Below are 19,853 nucleotides of genomic sequence, written 5' to 3' on the forward strand. Positions count from 1 at the left end.
ATCAGGTTTCAAAGACATTGGAAATACAGTGGAATCTCATATTACGAGCATAATTCGTTCAGGAATTGGACTCGTATTCCAAAACACTCGTAAACCAAATTTAATTTTGACATTATAAATAATGAAAAGTTTAATTATTCGTTCCACAGCCCAAAAACAAAACAAAATGAATTAACACAAAATATAAAGTAAAAAAAAAAAAATAAAATCTGCACTTACCCTTTAAAAAAAAAGTTAAAATAAATCCTGACACATAAGTGTTTCCGTTCATGCACGCAGGCATTGTGTGTGTGTGTTTGAGTCTGTCGTGATGTGCGTGTGCTATGACCGTGCCAGTTCACAAATACACACACGCTAAAGGTGAGAGAGTGAGTGTGTGAACCAGCATGGTGTCAAATTACGCACGCGCACAGGCTGAGGGAGAAAATGGATGTTTAATGTTCTAATGAGACTTTATTTTGCTTTTGATTTTTACGTGTGCACACGTGTGTTATAAGAAACAGTACAAGCGCACTGTAAACACAGAATAAAATATGTTTTACACACACACACACGGTTACAGTGTTATAGTAAACAGTATACGCGTGCACGGATGTTGATTATACCAGTAAGAGCCAGGCACTAAGATCAAGCAGGGGAGACGATTACCCACAGTTTTGCAGCACAAGAGAGAGAAAAACCATTGGCTCAGTTGTGATCACGTGACGCTCGACGTCAAAACAAGAAGCGCGTGCATGATACATGATACTCGGTGCTCATAAACCAAGACAATGCTAATTTTTAAAGTCAAAATTTATTAAAAATCCTTGCTCGTCTTGCGAAACACTCGCAAACCGTGTTACTCGCAATTTGAGGTTTCGAACATTGCACATTTAATAACCCGTGATCAAACTGACCACTAAACAAAATCAGATAAAGGACATAAGACTTAAAGGTTTAATATAAACATGAAAGCAGTGATGTCTTTTTTCAGAAAACACTTGACACGTCTATTCCCAATCTATCATCTGGAATCACAATGCCAGCCACATTAATATGTACGCTTCAAGGCACTCTCACCAGTATAATGAAAAAAATTCATCAAGGACAACACTTAACTGGAAATCAAGTGGCATCTGCTGCATAATAGCATAAAAGTCATGAATCAGTGTGGAAATGATTACATGACTAGCAGCAACAAATGTTCATGAGTGACAGGTGACAAGCATTTCAGGAAGCACTACAGATAAGAAATGTCCAGAGAACTGAACCTTGAACAACTAAAAATGGCTTAAACAAGTGCTGAACTGAGTATCATGCTGTGCACTTATACCCAAGAGGGGCTGCTGTGATTATAGAGACGGCCCTGTTTTCATACCAGGACTGTTACTCTCAAAAACAAAGGGTATTAAAATCAAACCGGACCTTGTGTTTACAAGAGACTTCAAGCATGGTACGGTGATGAGACTTTTATAAACAATGATGATCCTGGCTGAGGTGGATTGGAGCCACCATCGCAGTCGTTCCTGTTTACCAAATTGAATGCCTGATTAAAAAAAAAATAAAATAATAAAAAAAAATCAATGGATTACTCATCGCACAACTTTTAGAAGTGGTGCATCTTTCAGTGGAAATTGCACACACAATCATTCAAATGCACATTACAAGAACTAAGTAGGAAATTATTGCTACATCCCCTATACAGGTCTGACCTCAGTCCAGGGAGTTCCCGAGAGGCCAGCATTTCAGAAACAAGGCAGGTAGTCTGATCATGGCTCCTGCATACTGAGAAAACTTTCTATTTTGATGGTATCCAAGCACTAGTGAAATGCTGGGTAAGTGCATTAGTGTAGCAGGAGATTATATATAGTGAAATAATGCTGGTTTTTAGCCTTACATCTGTGTTCTGTTATTTGGCATAATCAAAAGTCCCAGTTAGACTTAAACACCCCTCATATTTATACTGACCAACCTTTTAATACACATTTAAGCATGCTAAAAAGTAGTGGTTTATTATCTTACTATCCTGTCTCCCCCAGCAGAGGATGGGTTCAATTTTGAGTCTGGCTCCTCTCAAGGCTTTTTGCTTGAACATTTCCTTAGCACTGTCTCCTTTGGCTTACTCATTAGGAACTCAAAAGTACACCAAGAAGGCGCTTAAAAATTTAACAAACAAAATTTAAATGGGTTTGAGTTCTATTTGAGAAGATAATTACCTACAGAGGACTACAGCATTTAATTCTACAAATCTACTAGTAGCTCTTTTTTCTTCAGACATTACTAGGCCACTGATCTGAAGGCTGAATATTAAAATCTTTGAGAAACATTATTAACCCTTAACCACTGAAAATTATTTCAGATAAAACATTGAAGTCAATTAATTATTCTTAAAATAAACACTGTGCATGACTAGTTTTCTGAACATAATCTGCATTAGGAATCATGCAAGATGCAAAAGACAAAATAAAATTTGAGATTAAATTTCATATCTGAAGAAAAACAAATTATGAACAAATCACAGTAAAAAGAACAAAGATAATGAAAGAATTTCTTGAAAACTATGAATTTAAATTTGCCAAATGGAAGCCAAGTTAAAGAACCAGATGAAGGATTTCTATCTAGTTAATCTTTAAAGGGGACCTATTATTTAAAATATATTTTTAATGATTTGCAGACATTCAGATGGGTCTCTAGTCAAACACCACAAGAAAAATACATTCCCTGCTGCATGTCCTCTGCCATTTTTTGTATTGCCTGGGGCTTAAACAAGCAAACTTTCTCACATTGTTAGCTGCTGTTCTCTAGCTGCAATATTTGAAAGCTAGATTAATTAAGACTAGGCAAGGCTAGTGGGTAGGTAATTGCTAATGGCTAACATAGTCTTTTTCAGTTCTTAATCGCCTTAGATTTTTTTGGTAGGAAAAAGCCTGAAAGACCAATGAAATGCTTGAAAAGGTCTTAAACATGGATGCATTCAGTCTCTGTGTTATAATTGGCTCAGAAAAAGCTCTCCCGCAGAGTACTATTTAAAGCTACAGACATTGAACCATGGCTGAAAAAAAGGAAATCAAGCATGCCAGAATGCAGACATATTTGGGAGACCTCGAGTTACAATAAAACAACTTATTGTTTAAAAACAACTATGCAAGTAAAATTTACTAACACTTGTGCTGTCAAACTTTTAAATTTAAATAATACACAAAGCCACCACGTTACCACCATAATTTAATTACATACCATGTGTATAAAAATAACAAAAAATATGATCAATCTAATCAACATAAATATGCCCGTTCCAGCAGTCACAATTAGCTCTTATATGAAAGGTTGACCAATTCATTATTTATAAGGGGGTTATCTGTAGCAGCACTAGAGGTGACATGGCTCAAAAACAGGCAAGAGTCTCCAAACCACATCACCTAAAACACCAACTTTTTCTTCAGGGTTCCTATGAAATGAATAAGAACATTAATCAGTTACTGTTTGAGCAACAATGCACTTCTAAAAAGTGTCATTTTGTTCTTAAAATTACTTGAATATTGCATTTGCATATTATTACAACACATGCTCCGGAAACTCTCTTCCTGAAATGTTAAGCAAATGTGTCCTTATGAAACCCTCACAGGCTTTACAAATTTTCATAAATGTTCATTATATAACAATATATTTATTTTTGTGTTTTTATGTTACTTGACATAGAGATACCTGACAAACAAAAATACACACAGTTCTAAAACTGCTCTAATTCTTCTATTACAGACAGACGAACCTTTAATAAGTGACTATGTATTTTCACCTTGTTCAATAGCATCTCGTTTTCTTTTAATCCCGATCGTGAGATTTTCTTTTTCTTTAAGAGCTTCTGCTGAACAGTTTGGTCGGGGAAGCTGAGGGCCTGGGGTGGGAGCTGGTTTTTGGCTAAAATATGGCATCTTCAATGCCTACAACAGACATTCACAAAGACTGTGTAAACACTTATGCACACAATCAGCAGGATACAATCCTGCAGCGAAACAATACAAAAACACATGCTGAACTTAAACACCACCTTTTATTGTACAAAACCATCTAAAAGATTCATTTATAAAACAGCACACTCACTGGAATGTGTCACTATTAATGTTAGAGACTTGTGAACGTGTTAAGCTAGAAAGGTGTTAATTTAAAGCCACTGCATAATGATGTGGCATAAATGGATCCCCCTTCTAATTTTGGAGAATCTACATTCTTTTAGAGAGAGAGTGATCTTAGGTGTGAACTCGTACCCATCAGTGACACTTTCACTCAGTGTGAGCGGTAATCATTTAATCTCATTACCCAGAGTTGCTTCTTCACTCAGTGAGCATTTCATGTCTTAGCTGCTTAATTGCTTCTACACAAAACTATTAAAAGAAATTTTTTATAAAAGAATTGTACCCATTACTATGAGTGTCAGCATGTTTCTTCTATGGAGTTTAATAGTCGGCACATCACAACAATTTTTTTTAAATAAGATTTTTCGTTAAATAACTACAAACTGATTGGAAGCACCTTATTAAAAAAATTTAATTTGTTACAGAGTTTTCCCCCTTTAATTTTTGTGTTATTTATTGTCAGACATAGAAAATTGGCACTGTTTCAACAACCTTACAAAATGCCATAACATTTATTTCCATCCAGAGTTGCATTCAGTTTGTTTCTACTGTGTACACTGCAACATTCAACTCTTATTGCAAGCATTTAGAATCATGTAGCGTGAACAGGTGAGCGATTCAAATGAGCAGAATTGTCTGGTTTGAAGTTTGATTGGCCATAAGCAGTGATCAGCCGATCAGTTTTAGATATGAATGTTTCTGTTCCGAGTGGCGCAATGAAAATGCATTTGTATTGTGTTAAATGATCAAAAGCCCAACGTGTTAAAAGCCTTCGATCTGCCTTTATTTCCAAACTCTATGAGCGAATTAGTCTTAAAGCCATTAATTACACAAGTCTTAAAACACAGCGAGCACTAATCAGTCGAAAAATTGTGTGCGTTAGAAGACGCAAGAGTCATAGAATCACAAATTAACTTGACTCGGCATCTAGGTCTATCGTATTGGGTGATGACTGGCGTTTCCCACCCCTACAGTTTAAAGCCTTAATCTAATCTAAGGTTGAAAAAAGCAGCTCTGTACTGGTTACCTTTGTGGCTGTGAGGCGGGTGCAGGGGTTAAAGGTAAACATGCCCTTCAGGAGCTCCAAAAGGTCATCGCTCGCTGCGCTAAAAATGTGCTCCAATGGTGTGCCAGGAAACAGTTTAAACGAGACGTAATCTGGAAGACTAGTCATCCCCTTAAAACAAACCAACGGTTAGTCTGTGTTTGATATTTCTTGAGAGAAATACAGTATATGGTCAGAAGTTTGTAGACACCATACCATTGTGCTTGTTAAACATCCTATTCAATATTTATTCTCCTTTTGCTTTTATAACAAGATCCATGTTTCTGGGAAGGCTTTCTACTAGATTTTACTAGATAGTCATGGCTGATTTGTGCTATTTTTGAATCAGAAACATCTTATATTTATTTCAAAGACAAAGTTCTATAACTGCAATCATGGCAAACCATATCTTCATAAATATATTAAAGAGAATGGTGTGCTTATAAGTATGTGGCAGTTCAGGGGGAAACACCACAAATGTGTTTTGATGGTCAGGTGTCCACAAACTTTCGGTCATTTAGTGATGCACAGTACTAAATGTCTAAATGTATTTACAGGCCATGTTTCTTCGGTTGGAGTTCCCAGAGTTTCAAATATCTTTGTTAGCTGATCCAGGTCAGAATCTCCAGCCAGAAAGGGGACCTTGCAAAATAAAAGAGAAATGTAATTTAATACTCTCAATGAAACACCTGTTAAGGAAAGTACTTAGCACATTAGCACATGTTGTTAAATTTGTCAACTCGTAAATGAGACCTATTTTTACCGTATAGTTTTAAATTCTACTGTTCTTTATGTCTGAATAATTCATTAAACCCACATATACATTAACGAGGAGCGTTCAAGTCTAACTTGAACTTTTGATTGTGTAGAACAACAGAACACAGATATGGGAGTAAAAACTTCCTTTACTTCTCTAAATAATCTCCTGCTAGACTAATGCACTCGTCCCAGTGTTTCAGTAGTGCTTGGATTCCATCAAAGTAGAAAGTTTTCTCAGTACACCAGAGCCATAAACCGCTGCCTGCTGTACGACTGAAACGCTAGCCTCAGAGGAATTTCCTTTCCTTTAAGGGAAAAAAAAAGTAATGGTTTAATCACCAAGAGTGTTGTGTATTACAGAACTATGCACAACCTCCCACTGGTCACCGAACCACTTTCACAGTAAAGAAACTCGGCTGGGAGGTATTGTCAACCCCCCTGCACAGTCCAGACATTACTCCAAGCCATTTTCACATGGTTTGTGCCATTGATGGAGTTCCTGGGAGGCCATGGTTTTAGATATGAGGCAGGCAGTCTGATCATGGCTCTAGTGTATAGAGAAAAATTTTGATAATATCCATGCCCTAGTGAAATGGATTATTCCAGGGAATTAGATCAAAAAATAAAACTAGTTTTAAAATTCTCATAACCATGTTCTGTTATTCTACACAATTAAGAGTCTCAAAGTTCCTGAATCCTTATGATCAAAACAATACATATATATATATATATTAAAAATACTTTTAAAAAATCTGCTTATTTAAAAGCTCTGTCTATTTTATTTTAATTACTGTACTCAAAATCCTCATCTTACAATGCTGTCCAGTCTGAATGGAATCATCATACTTTGGTTTCACCACGCATTTTAGTCATTATCGATTAAGTCACATCAGGATTCAATTAACATTGTTATCCCAATTAATTATTAAATATCACAAGTTGTTCCAGATGTAATTATATAATCCTTATGGAAAATACAGGCTCTAAATGTAAACATCCATCATGTTAAGACATAATGTGTTGTAATTCGGTTTCCATGACACTGTTTCTTTATAATTTAATTATCCTTTATGTCTATTATAAATACATTTAATGAAAAAGTAACCATCTGTTTAATACTTGTCTGTTTGTTACAAATGAGAACTCATCACAAATATTTGTAATGAGTCACATGGAGAAGAACAATGACGACCTTGAATGCTCTGTGACTTACTCGGAGTAGGAGTTCAGCTAAGATGCAACCTACTGCCCACATGTCCACTCCCACCCCATACATCCTGGCCCCGAAGAGCAGCTCTGGAGAACGGTACCACCTGAAACAAGATTTTAATGTGATTGATGTGATTCTGTTTAGCTTTACTGGCAGTATAGACATCTATACAGCTTTTATGTGGAAGTATTTATAAAATAAATAGTTAATTTGATAAACCTAACTTGGCCAAGTACATACCTGGTTACTACTTGATGTGTATAAACTCTGTTAGGACTTCCAAAGGCTTTGGCCAATCCAAAATCAGCAAGTTTCAGTACCCCAAATTCATCGAGCAGCAAATTATTTGGCTTCAAATCCTGGAAAAGCAGACAGAAGTAATTACAATTTGACAAACTATAAAGTGTGTGGTAACTGGGAGATCATAACATAAAAACAACCAACTAAGTAATAAACAGGACAGAGTACACCGTTATTGGGAGAGGAAAAAAAAAGAAAAGAAAAATCTATGAGGGGTGATGCAATGTGGGCCAACATGAAACAGCGAGTTACCATCCTGATCGTCATATAACTTAACAGCAAGTCCCAGTGCATCTTATTACTTTTATACTAAAGAGCTTCATTCCAAAGATTACAATAACATTTGTAAACAATTTTTTTTAGCCATTTGATGTTGTGGAATGTCTGTGAAACAAGTTAGTCCTGTCTTTCCCACAGCAGCCACTTCTGTATGTTCTCTCTCAAAGGTGCCATATTGTGTGTCTTTTACAAGGCAACACAGGTCTCAGAGCTCCCACAATGTGTTATCGCTCCAGCAGAAATAATCCACACATACTGCATTTTTATATCTTAAACTTCTGTGTAACTCCTCGTCCGAACACACTGCTTCAGTGTCCATGTAAATAGCTTAAAAAATTTAAAACCAGAAGAAGAAAAAAAAAAGACATACAGTAGTTTATTTTTCTCATGTGTTTCTGGAGATTCATCTTTAAAAATTACCAAAATTCAAATTTAGTTAGTAATCCAAACACAGACCGTCACTGAGAAACCATAAAGCTCAAGCTCCTCTGTCCTGTGGACTTAACTTAAATAAAGAGCCTTACCTTTGACTAAGCAAACATTTCAAAGCTTCACTATATCACTCACTTTGTAAGGAATAACATGACAGGTGTATTAATATATGAAACACAGTAGGGGCTGTTATAACAGACTAAATAACATATTAAAACGAGCGCAGTAATATTAATCCATCACTCAGTGGTATACAGTATAATCAGGGGTTTTAGTGAACTTTTGGACTGACCCTGTGCAGGATCCAGTGATGGTGTAAGTACTCCAGACCCTGAAGTGTCATCAGGATGTAGGCTTTAATATTGGCTGGTGTCAATACAAGACTTGTGTCTTTTATGATGACCTGAAAGAGAAAAGCATCACATGACATTTTGCACATTTATTGTTTGAAATGAAGAGAAATGCACTGATCAGCCACAACACCACCGTCAGGTAAATTAAACAATGATGATTAAGTAATATTAAACTCATTATGGAATCATGGGCACCCAAGGGCCACATATGCCTAGCTCATCCAGTCCCATGAAAAAGCCAATGTAGCACAAAGTGAAATCTTAAATGCTGGCACTGATATAGAATTCTATCAGTGCATCACAGCTTGGTGTGTATGGGGCTGATCAGACAAATAGTTTAAGGTTGTTGATTCAGCCTCCAAACTCCCCAGATCCATGGGACGGCTTTTGGACTCATGCGCCAAGGGGCCAGAGCTGCCCTGCTGGCACAAGGAGAACCTTCACAATATTGATAATGGCTGTTAAGGCTTTGTTAAAGACTTAATAGATTTCTAACCTAGTTTCATTAGTAAACATTTAAATATTATCTTTTGTGAATAAATCTGGTAAAATAAAAGAGAAAGTGGATATTGTTTTTTTTTTCTTTCTTTTTTACCACCTTGCCAGCTTCTACAGCTATATTCATGGCGAGAGTCAGTTTTTGTTATTCAATATTAAAACTAGATAAGATGTTTAAGATACATTTTTTAAAGAACTTTAAAACTGAAAAAAGTAAATCCAAATTTAAAGTGTAAACAGAATAAAACAAGTTTATCAAAGGAGTATAAGAATTACAGACAAATAAAATATGTTTGACGGACAGAAGGGATAAACATTGTGGTGAGTTTTCTAGTAGAAAAAATTATAAAAATTATTGATTATCGAGTGTCCTATTCTGCATCTTGTCCAAATTAATTGATCCCAACGATTACTAAAAGGACTGTTTTTTGCTTTATTTTACAAACATGTACTCTACCCATAATAAAAATAATATTTATCCCCCTCAAACAGATTGTAAAACAAAACATTATTTCAGAGAGTTTCAACAAATGTTAAATATAAAGTATAAAGTCTTCCTTTTGACGGACATAATGCAAAGTGACAAAATTAATCTTTTCCTTACACTAGTTTTCTATCAACAACAGTTTGAACATAAACGTTGTATTCGGCAACCACATCACTTTCCTGCTTTTAGAGTCTGTCCCCTGGATTCATAATAAAGGCTGAGCTGGAGTGATAAAGATGGCTCCATTGATTTTTAAAGTGCTATTAGGAAACAATCTAGCTTTCCTGCCATCCGATTTGGCTTGCAGCTACTAAAATTTAATTAGGACTTGGGCTGATGCCTGAAGTCTCCTTTCTGATAATATGATTATAGAGAAGCAAAAGATATTTAGCATACCTAGGTAGTTGGTATGCAAAAAGAAAATGTTTGAGAAAATCTATTGTTTACCTCTAGGTCAGTCTCCATGTAGTCAAACACGAGGCTAATGTTGGATTTGTGTCCGAAGGCATCGAGGAGCTGCAGAAATAAGAAAGGATTTTTTTTTTTTGTTACAATTTTATGCAGCCAAACTATGAGAGTAAAAACTACCTTTATTTCTCTATATAATCTCCTGCCACACCAACGCACTTATACCAGCGTTTTACTTGCACCTGTATATTATCAAGGTAGAAAGTTCTCTTAGTACACTGGAGCCATGATTAGACTGCCTGTTTCACGTCTAAAACGCTGGCCTTTAAGAAACTCCTTTAATGGCCCAAAAATGTTACAATGGCTGGTTTCAACAGACAAGTTATCTTGTGATTTTCAAGGATCAGGTGTTTTAATCCCCGAATGCTCATGGAAACGATTGCAGTGGGGTCTAAGTCACCACAGCCGGGATCGCCATTCGCAGATGTTTGACCTTCTTGAAAACGTTTGCAGTTCTATAAATGCCAATTGGTTTACAACTTCAGTCATGGACATTTCAAGTCCCGGTTTCATTCATCTCTTACATCTTCAAAATACCTACAAGCTTTGATCTGATATATTTACACCACAGAACTGTAAAATTTATGATTCTACCAGTATAGCTTTACCAGAATAATAAATGTAACATTAATGTTTTAACATTAACATTATTATTTCTATACGAACGACTCATTCCCAGGTAATATATATGATGATCCAAGTAATCTAAGGATCATTTTAAACAGTTTTATTTATTAAAACAACATTCTTAATCTGCTAAGAGATATTTATACCATTTTTATGAAAGGCGTCTGCATGGTAGAGAAGACTACACAGTCCAATTAGACAATTTCAGAAAGACAGATAGTCTTCAACTTTAAGAGAGAGGATAAAAGAGAGGGCTGATGAGAGAACGACTCTTTATTGCTGCAGTAATGAAAGTGATAACAGGATGTAACTTGTCATGCAGAACTTCAATAACATTAAATTAGACCGTTAAAAAGCTTGAAATGAAGCTCTAAACTTAACCGCTGGCAAATCGCTGAGTTATAGGACGTGATAAAGACTTTTTGACATGACATTATGGGAAAACTATCATTTGAGGAGTAGTAACAGTAACTCTGCCTCATCGCCGTCTGCATCACACCGCCAGGGTGTGGATTATAGTCCTACAACGACACGCTCTGTGGGTTTTATTCATTATATGCAGTAGTTTGGGTGGTATCGAATATTTATCCAGGCACTTACTCCAATAATATTTGGATGACTCAACTCCTGCAGCAGCTTGATTTCTCTGAGGGCTGTTCTGTTGATTCCTGAAAGTCCAAAAGTAAGATAAAATTATAGGAGGGGAAAACAAACCGAGGAGATTAATATTTTAATAATTTAGCTCTGTACACAAACCATCTTTTGCCTCTGTTCTGTGTCCGACTTTAATCTGTGAGGGAAGAAAAAAATTATAATTTTTTTTAAATCACCGCTTACCTTACCCATGGACTATTAACTAGAATTATCACTAATCCTGGTGTGTTTTTACACATCATCCTGTATCATCATATGTAAAATAAAAGCTTAATATGTAAAGATAATATATTAACAATAGACCAACTGAATAAACAGCGCTGTTTATTCGCACTTTCTTTCTGAATTTTTTAACTTCCTAATGTTTCTTTAAAACTAGTGGGCGTCCCATGTGATCGTTTTTGGCCAGGTACAAAGCGGTCAACTGCTGATTGTGACTCCCTGTAAGTTTAAGGATCATGTTTATTTAACTATCCTACTGAATAGACCAGGGTGTGTATTCAAAGATGATACAATAAAAAACTCCAATCTTTGAGATTGACAGTGACGAGTAAAATTTTAATTTGACAGTAATTACTGACTTTATTATTCTCTCATTGTCAGTAGAAGTAACGCGTGGTCTATTGTTTGCAGGATTGTTTGGATCTTTTTTATGTCTCATCCACTATTTTCCAGTCAGTGTTTATAAGCGGAATATTAGAGTCCACGTTATCAGAATAAAAATGCATTATGCAAACACCTGAATCAGATCAGTCCGACCCAAACCAGCCAATTCAATAGGTAAACATTAGCCATGAAAACACTTGATCTGATCATTTTTCTCTTGTCACAATTAGTTTATCCTTGTCGTGCTAGTTTGCCCCATGTGGGGGTAAAATTAGGCGATTTGACGAATTTCATGGAAAGAAAATTTGCGTCAATTCCTGATCAGTAAACAACACTTTCTCTAACCTGTCTTTATTTTTATCCAGTAGGTCTCTGGCTAAAAAAGGAGCGATGACCATTTCATATGTAGTAAATGATCTAACCAATCATAAAGCAGAAAGCAGGATCGGAAAAGATAAAAGGGAAGCATAACCTCAACCTCAAAGCTGTAAAAAAAATATATATTTTTCTTCTTCTTGTGTAATATTTACAGAAGATTAAACATCACAGCCATCAGATGTCGAAAACGTTTGAATCTATAACCGAAATGATTCGGATTGGATTGAAGAAACGCTGCCCATGTAGGCATAGCTAGTGTTAGGTCCACAGTGGCTTAAAAGGGTCTCTGTGGCTCAAAACCCTCAGCACCTGCAAACTTAAATACCCATAAGGCAGTGCGTGTAAACATTAACTATTTACTCTCTAACACGCATGTACACCGAGGTTTCTGCATAGCAACATACTGTATGTAAGGTCTGTTAATTGCATATAATATATAAACCTTACTGCATATAATGGCAACAAAATATCTTGTAGGGATGAGAATATGGTTATACAACCCAAGATTGTCTAAGATGAAACATGAATAATTAGAGAGCTTTCCTTTATCAGCACTAAGCCACGAACATTTGTGGAGCAAAACAAATAGCTAAGTGTTTAGCGCTAAAAGGAGGTGGAAGAACCTCTTTCAAAAATCCATTTGGGCCCTCAACTTGCTTACACACACACCTGACATTCTTATTCATGCACCATCATTAGAATGTTGTACATTTCTTTCTTTGTACACTTTCTCACATGGACAGTCACCCTGCTTCTGACAGACTGCTTTCAGCATTTTTATATCACTTATTATTAAAAACAAATAAAATAGCTGCTCTTATTTTATTATATTCCATATTATATTGTTATACTTTTCACATTTTATTTTATAATTTTTTTACTGTGTAATAATTAAAATAGAAATTTATATTATGAATATATATTTTATTTCGTAAATTAAAGTTTCACTTAAATGTTAATTTATTCCAAGTTCTATCTTTAGCTTAATTGCAAAAAACAATAATTTTAAGGGCAAGGAAAATCGCAATAACACCAAAAAGAATATAAGAACCTTATACAATATTTAAAAAACTCCAATAACATTATTTGATGATGTGATTAAATAATGTGACCATGTATAATGTGCAATAATTGTGCACTTATTTCAAATCTGGTTGCTGTAACATCCAAAAGAGTTAGGACAGGGGCAGATTAGGACTAATAATACTCTTAACCCATAGAGATCACAAGGTGATGAAAAATATGTGCTGGTAATGGAACATGCAAAACAGTTGTCTTATGTTATAGTATACAAGAAGTTTCAACGAAAGGGTTAATGCTTCTAGAGAAAGAATGGGCAAAGCAAACAGCAAATTATACAATACTTTCAATGTTAGTACACAATAACATTGTCAAGAAATTCAAAGAAAGCCATTAAATCTCAGTGCGTAAAGGATTCTGAATCTTTAACGCCTCAGACATCTATACCTTACAAAGCATTATGCTTTTGTAGTGGATGTTATGATACGGTACCTTTATCCAATAAAACCACTAATTGCCGCATTTACAAATGATACTTAAGCCTTAGGAAAGCCATACTGTACATCAATACTGTCCAGAAGCATCTCATCTCATGAAGGTCTCATCTGAGATGGACAGTGGCACACTGGAAATGTGTTTTGGGTCAAAGAGTACAAAGACCAGGCCCAAAGGCAACATCAGTTATAGTATGGGGGTGTGTCAGTGCCCGTGCATACTCTCAATATGGGTAGCTGGGAGGAACCAGTTACCCGTAACAGGACGAATACACATACCCCTGCCTGTGGTAAACCAGTTATGGCAGGGGTGAACCGCATACCTTGGGCAGGGGTTAATAAAATGCAAAGTATGGCAACGAAGACCCCATACAACTGTACAGCTGAAGACCTGCATAATAGAAGAATGGGGGAAAACGCTTGCTAGCTAAACTTGACCAATTTGTGTTTTCAGTACGAAAATGCTTAAAATGTGTTATTATTAACAGAAATAGTGACATTACAAACTGGTAAACAGTCAACTGTTCCAACTTTTTAAAGGGTGTCGCAGCAACAGGATTTTACATAAGTGCATATTTTCAACAAGCAATTAAATTCACATGGCAAATCATCAATTAACATGCTAAGTAAATTTTTGATGAAGTGACTGTCCCAACTTCTTTGGAATTGTGGTTGCAGTATTTAGTGTAAAATTTTCATTTATAGTCTAATTTTATGTTCAGTGAAATTTTTCTATTTAAAGGCTACAGACATTCATATACAGTAAGCATTTCACTGCACATGGCCGCGTATGTGACAAATAAAAAATTTATTTGTATTTGACATGAAATGTTGCACCCCATTTGGTCAGGTCATAAGATTCTCATCTTGACTATCAGGACAAGTTCTACAGCTTTACGAAGGACACGATTTTTTCTGTTCATAAGACATTAAAAGAAGGTACTCGATGTAACCATGGTTCTACAAGTAATTGGAGGACCAAGGACCTGGTCACATAGTGATGCCTTGCTAGTGTACTCTTGCAAAACATGTTTTGGTCCAAGTCTTACCTAGAGTGCTTACTGAGGATTTAAACCTGACTAAAGCTTTTATAATAGCAATGAGACTTAAGGTAGACATACATGTACCCATTAACGTTATTGTTAATCATCTTACCTTTTTAATTGCAACAATGGTATTTGTAGTTTTGTCTCTTGCCTTGTAAACTGTAGCGAACTGCAAAGACACACAACATGTAAGGCAAAAACAAACTGACAGAAAGCAAGCTTTTTCAGATCAGGGGAATTTGGGTGCGAGGCAGGGTACACCCTGGACATGGTGTCAATCCATGGCAGGGTACACACAGACACAAACACTACAGGAAATTTGGAACGCCAGTGAACGTAATCTGCATGTCTTTGGACTATTCGAGGAAACCAGAGGAAACCCACAGGGAGAACATGCAAACTCCACAAGACAGGACTCTAACCCGGACCTGAAGGTGCAGGGCGACAGAGCTAAGCACTAAGCGACCATACCACTTGTTCATATACAGCACCAGTCAAAAGTTTTGGTACACCTTCTAATTCACTGTTTATGGTCTTTATGCTCTAAAGCCTTCATAACGGTTTCAATCTGAGGTGCTGTTAATTGGTAATGTTTGAGGCTGGTAACTTTAAATGAACTTGTTCCCTGCAGCAGAGGTAAGTCTTGATCTTACTTTCCTGGGAAGATCTTCATGAGAGCCAGTTTTATCTTGGTGCTTGTTGGGTTTTGCAAATGCACTTGACAATAGTGTTCTTGCAAGGACTGTTCCAGAACAGATCTCCTTTGTGCCTTGATAGAACAAATGACTGTTGTTGTTGATTTAGAATCAAGAGAAGATCATTTAGAGTTACCAGACTCAAAAATCACCAACCTACAGAAACAGACCCAAGACGAGAATCATACCCTCGACCCTGGGGGTGCAAGGCCACATTATTAATGAATGATACGTAAATAAATAAGACGTTAAACAAAGATCTGCAAAGACACTTCCATCACTACTTCTATTATTGTCTCTTTATTTGCATGACCAGCCTTTGGGTTTTTAACTGATCCACTAATAACGTGATATCTTGAGACGTGTAGGTAGGTATTTTTCACTCCTAACATTCCCATCAGTTGGAAAGTTGCTCTGTTTTTGGACAGATAACATCAAATTAAACTGCAAGACTTACAGAATGATCTTCATCAAGAGCTGATCTCTGTAACTCTATCAGAGCTAACGTTACACCGCTAAGCTAATGCTGTTAAACTGGCCAGATTTCACTGCTATATTCACACCTGCATGACATTTGAAAGCTCGTATTTCTGCTAACGGCGTAAGTTACCTGACCCTCTCCGAGAAAGTTTAGTTTTTCATATCGTTTAGCTCTGGACTTGACATCCAAAGCCATGTTTTCGGTTTCAAACGGCTCTTTGTTGGACGCGGACCTGCTGCTGAGTTAAAGTCCCCCAAGTACTTCCGGGTAAAACAAGAGTCCCCAGGAAGAGGAATATGGGATATATATATATATATATATATATATATATATATACACACACACACACACACACACATCCAGGTGTCTTGTTTATTTTAAGTCTATGCAGTATTTTTATTTGCTTGTTATATAATACGTATTATGGTTATATTAATGAATAATATAACCATTGTGTTATTATTGACGTAATGTTTAAAGTTACATTAAGTTACATTATATTTGGAAAATGTATTATTAAAAAAAAAACATATTATAAAAAATTTGTTTTCCCCTTATATCCATTAGCCTCCATAGTCCCTAGTTGGACCTCAAATTTTTTAGCCGTCTTTTAAAAACATTTAAATCAATTGCTTTTAAAATGTAAAGCAATGTGCAATTGTCATTTTGTGGAAGTAATTTCAACTTATTTATAATCTTTTACTGTCCATTTACGAAAACAACTCATCTCATTAAACTCTATTAATCTATATTTTGAAAGATAAAGAAAGATTTCATACATGTTGTATAAATGTTGTATGAATGTATACATGTTACAACCATGACCACCCTGTTAATGCTTTGTTACAAGGTTGACATTACACTACTGTATGTGTTATTGTTGTAAAAGAGACTATAAGAGGTAGACAATTAATTTCTAATGAAATTGTTGAGGTAAATATATCAGATGTAGCATATGTTAAACATAACATTAACATATCTCTTAAAAAAGACATCCCTTATTAGTAAGAGTTATATACAATATCTACTAGGGTGAAGATTAGTAAAATGGGACAATTTTAAAAATCCAATGTCCTCTTGTCAGATTTTACTATAATACTGTATTACATATGCTTTATGTAATATTAATGCTGCATTTAACAATATTACATAATTTTAGAAAGCTTAGGTTGTCGGACAATAAAAAAATGAAAATGGAAAAATATGTCCCTACAAACCTCTATTTAGAGGAGACTGGTAAAGTGGGACCCCATACTGTTAAAGTGGGAAAGTTAAACTTTTTTTTTGTTTCGTCTATCCTTTACAGTTTTGTATTCAGAGATTTAATCAGTTGTTAAACAACTCAGACAGCTTCCATGTCCTCCATCAGACCAGTAGGGGGAAATAGGATTGGTTGTCAGAGCAATTATTTACTTTACTGGTACAACATTTTTTATTGTTCAATGTAATGTAGTGAATAAAAAGTTAACCTGTAAAGAAAGAGGTGTTCAAGCTTCTGACCTTTTTCTGGCTGCAAGAGATTTAATGTAAAGCTATTATGTATACTTTTATATATATATATATATATATATATATATATATATATATATATATATATATATATATACTGAATATATAAGTGGATGTTGAATGCCGAATGTTGTGTTAGTTTATGACTTCTGATGTTGCCTTTTGCTGTCATTAGTATAAAGACTTAGTTCTTTGTTAATTTATGGTGTTAATTTCTTTTGTCTTTGCTAGTCAGCTAATTAAGTGTCTTAGTTAGGTAGTTTGTGTTTATTAATTTTAGTTTGTTCATTTATGTTGTATGGGTGCAACAACATGGGCCAGGAGGAACATTGTTTCATTTCATTGTGCACTGTGTGAAATAGTTAAATTGACAATAAAGACCGTATTGACTTACAGTACTTGCCTTGATGAAGTCCTTTATTCTCCAAAACTTGCTGGGTCTGGCAGAGCATAGACTCAAAAAGACATCCACACTACTCTGGTGTCACTCGTTCAGTCCTTGCCTGCTTGATTGCTTCCTGAAGATTAGCCATGTTTCCCATTAGCTTTGTGAATCCCCTAGTTTTAGCCATTTTTTCACAGCTTCTGAAAATAAGTCCTGCCAACTGTTTATTCCATCTTCTTCCTAAACCAGTTGATCCTAATTAGCACATCTCTTTAGCCAGACCAATTGGTGACATATTCCATGGTGACATGATACAGGTTTTGTTAAATCTTTAGGCCACCACTGTATGCATATTAGTAGTGTATATCTTAATAATAAGGTGATCTAACTGTATTGTAATTTTGAAATGGTTTCAGCTCTTACCTTGTGCAGGGATGAGAGCTGTCCTAGACAATTTAGACAGGAGGTTTTAATTATATGACTAAATGTTGTATTTGTTATAGTGAATATCCATTGCGTTCAGCTATTTACATTAAAATTAGCACACTCTTAAATTAAGCCATTCTTTATGCTGGTAACTTTATGTTTTAGCTTTATTACAGCCAAATTCATAAAAATTAAATTTTACCAAAATGGCTTGGTTCAATGACATGGTTGCTTAGTGGTTAACACTGTCGCCTTGCACCTCCAGGGTCTGGGTTCAATTCCTGCCTCAGGGTCTGTGTGCATGGAATTTGCACCTTAGCTTCATGCTTGGTGGGTTTCCTCCGGGTACTAAGGTTTCCTCCAACAGACCAAAGCCAGCAGATTAGGCTTAAAGGCATTCCCAAACTGCATGTAGTGTGTAAATGTGTATGTGTGTGTGTGCCCTGCAGTTGGCACCCTGTCCAGGATGCACTCCGCCCTAAGACTGGTGATCTGTGTTTTTCATACATCCTTTGTGAAATTTGCTGAATCTTTTTACAACATTTGGCTGTAACTTCTTATTTGCCTTGTCTATAATAAAGATTTTGAATGATGTTTTAACATTTTTTTTGAGAAAAATCAAAGTTTTCTTTGATGGGATAACTAGTGGTTTTCATTTCTTATCTCAGGTTTTAAGGGTTGTAGAGTTAGTGGTATAATGCAATACATCTGCATTTAAATGTAAAAAAAAAAGTACTAAACTGTACATTGCTTTGCAACGGTTAGGAGGCATTTTTTGTACTAAGAGTTCATCTATTACACTAAATAAATAAATGTGGTGCACATTTGAAAACATATAGAGGTACAAACTGGGGTTTAGTGGTTAGCACTGTCACCTTGCACTTCCAGGGTCCAGGTTTGATTCCCACCATGGGTCTGTGTGCATGGAGTTTGTCCTCCCCGTGCTTGGTGGGTTTCCTCAGGGTTCCTCAGTTTCCTCCCACAGTCCAACTACATGCAGATTGATTAACATTCCCAAATTGCGCGTATTGTGCGTGTATAGTGTCCAGGATGTACTCTGCCTCGTGCCCTATGTCTCCTGGGATAGGCTCAAGGCCCCACTCTACTCTGTACACAGGATACAGATACAACATGTGACTCAAGGTACATTTAATGCTTTACTCTAAAAGCTAATTAAAGGTCCACTACAGGCATGTATTGGTAAAAGATACTGAAAATCCAGGAATTAAAAAAAAAAAAAAAAATGGAAATAAACAGAATGTCTAAACTGTCAATAATGCAAAATAAGATTCAACATTTCACTTGGGTTGAGGCTGATAATATATATGTGTAATGAAAACCATGGTGTTAAAACCAAACACCACATTTTCACTAGTGCTCTCAAGCTTTTAGACTCCACTGTACATACAACAGGAACAAAACCCTTGATGGTGTCACTACAGCAACATGGAAAAGTACACTTTGGTCCTGTTATTTCTGAGTGCACAACAAAGGGTTCCTCTTCTAGAGAAAAAAAATGCTCAAGAAAAAGAAGAAGGAGAAAGAGGAGGGGGTTGGGGGGATTATAAAAAGGAGTCATTTAGTGTGGT

General features: G+C 35.8%; 1 protein-coding gene across 1 annotated transcript; it reads right to left on the minus strand.

The window, feature by feature from the left end:
- Positions 1–3,187: 3,187 nt before the first annotated feature.
- Positions 3,188–16,204, minus strand: cdk7 (cyclin-dependent kinase 7). Its single transcript, XM_053481654.1, has 12 exons — positions 16,074–16,204; positions 14,878–14,937; positions 11,327–11,360; positions 11,171–11,238; positions 9,923–9,991; positions 8,430–8,540; positions 7,367–7,485; positions 7,130–7,229; positions 5,713–5,799; positions 5,140–5,289; positions 3,776–3,920; positions 3,188–3,427 (listed from the first exon to the last, which is right to left on the minus strand). The coding sequence occupies exons 1-12, from the start codon at positions 16,137–16,139 to the stop codon at positions 3,399–3,401; spliced, it is 1,038 nt and encodes a 345-aa protein (XP_053337629.1). The 5' UTR covers positions 16,140–16,204; the 3' UTR covers positions 3,188–3,398.
- Between the last annotated feature and the right edge of the window lie 3,649 nt (positions 16,205–19,853).

Source organism: Clarias gariepinus, chromosome 21 (genome assembly GCF_024256425.1).
Source record: "Clarias gariepinus isolate MV-2021 ecotype Netherlands chromosome 21, CGAR_prim_01v2, whole genome shotgun sequence".
In the NCBI taxonomy this organism is placed as follows: Eukaryota; Metazoa; Chordata; class Actinopteri; order Siluriformes; family Clariidae; genus Clarias; species Clarias gariepinus.

Coding starts and splice junctions, on each gene's coding strand:
- cdk7 (XM_053481654.1), bottom strand. CDS start 16,139: ATGGCTTTGGATGTCAAGTCCAGAGCTAAACGATATGAAAAACTAAAC. Junction 11,361..14,877: donor CCATTGTTGCAATTAAAAAG/GTAAGATGATTA, acceptor CTTCCCTCACAG/ATTAAAGTCGGACACAGAAC. Junction 3,921..5,139: donor CCCGCCTCACAGCCACAAAG/GTAACCAGTACA, acceptor TGTCTGTTGTAG/GCATTGAAGATGCCATATTT.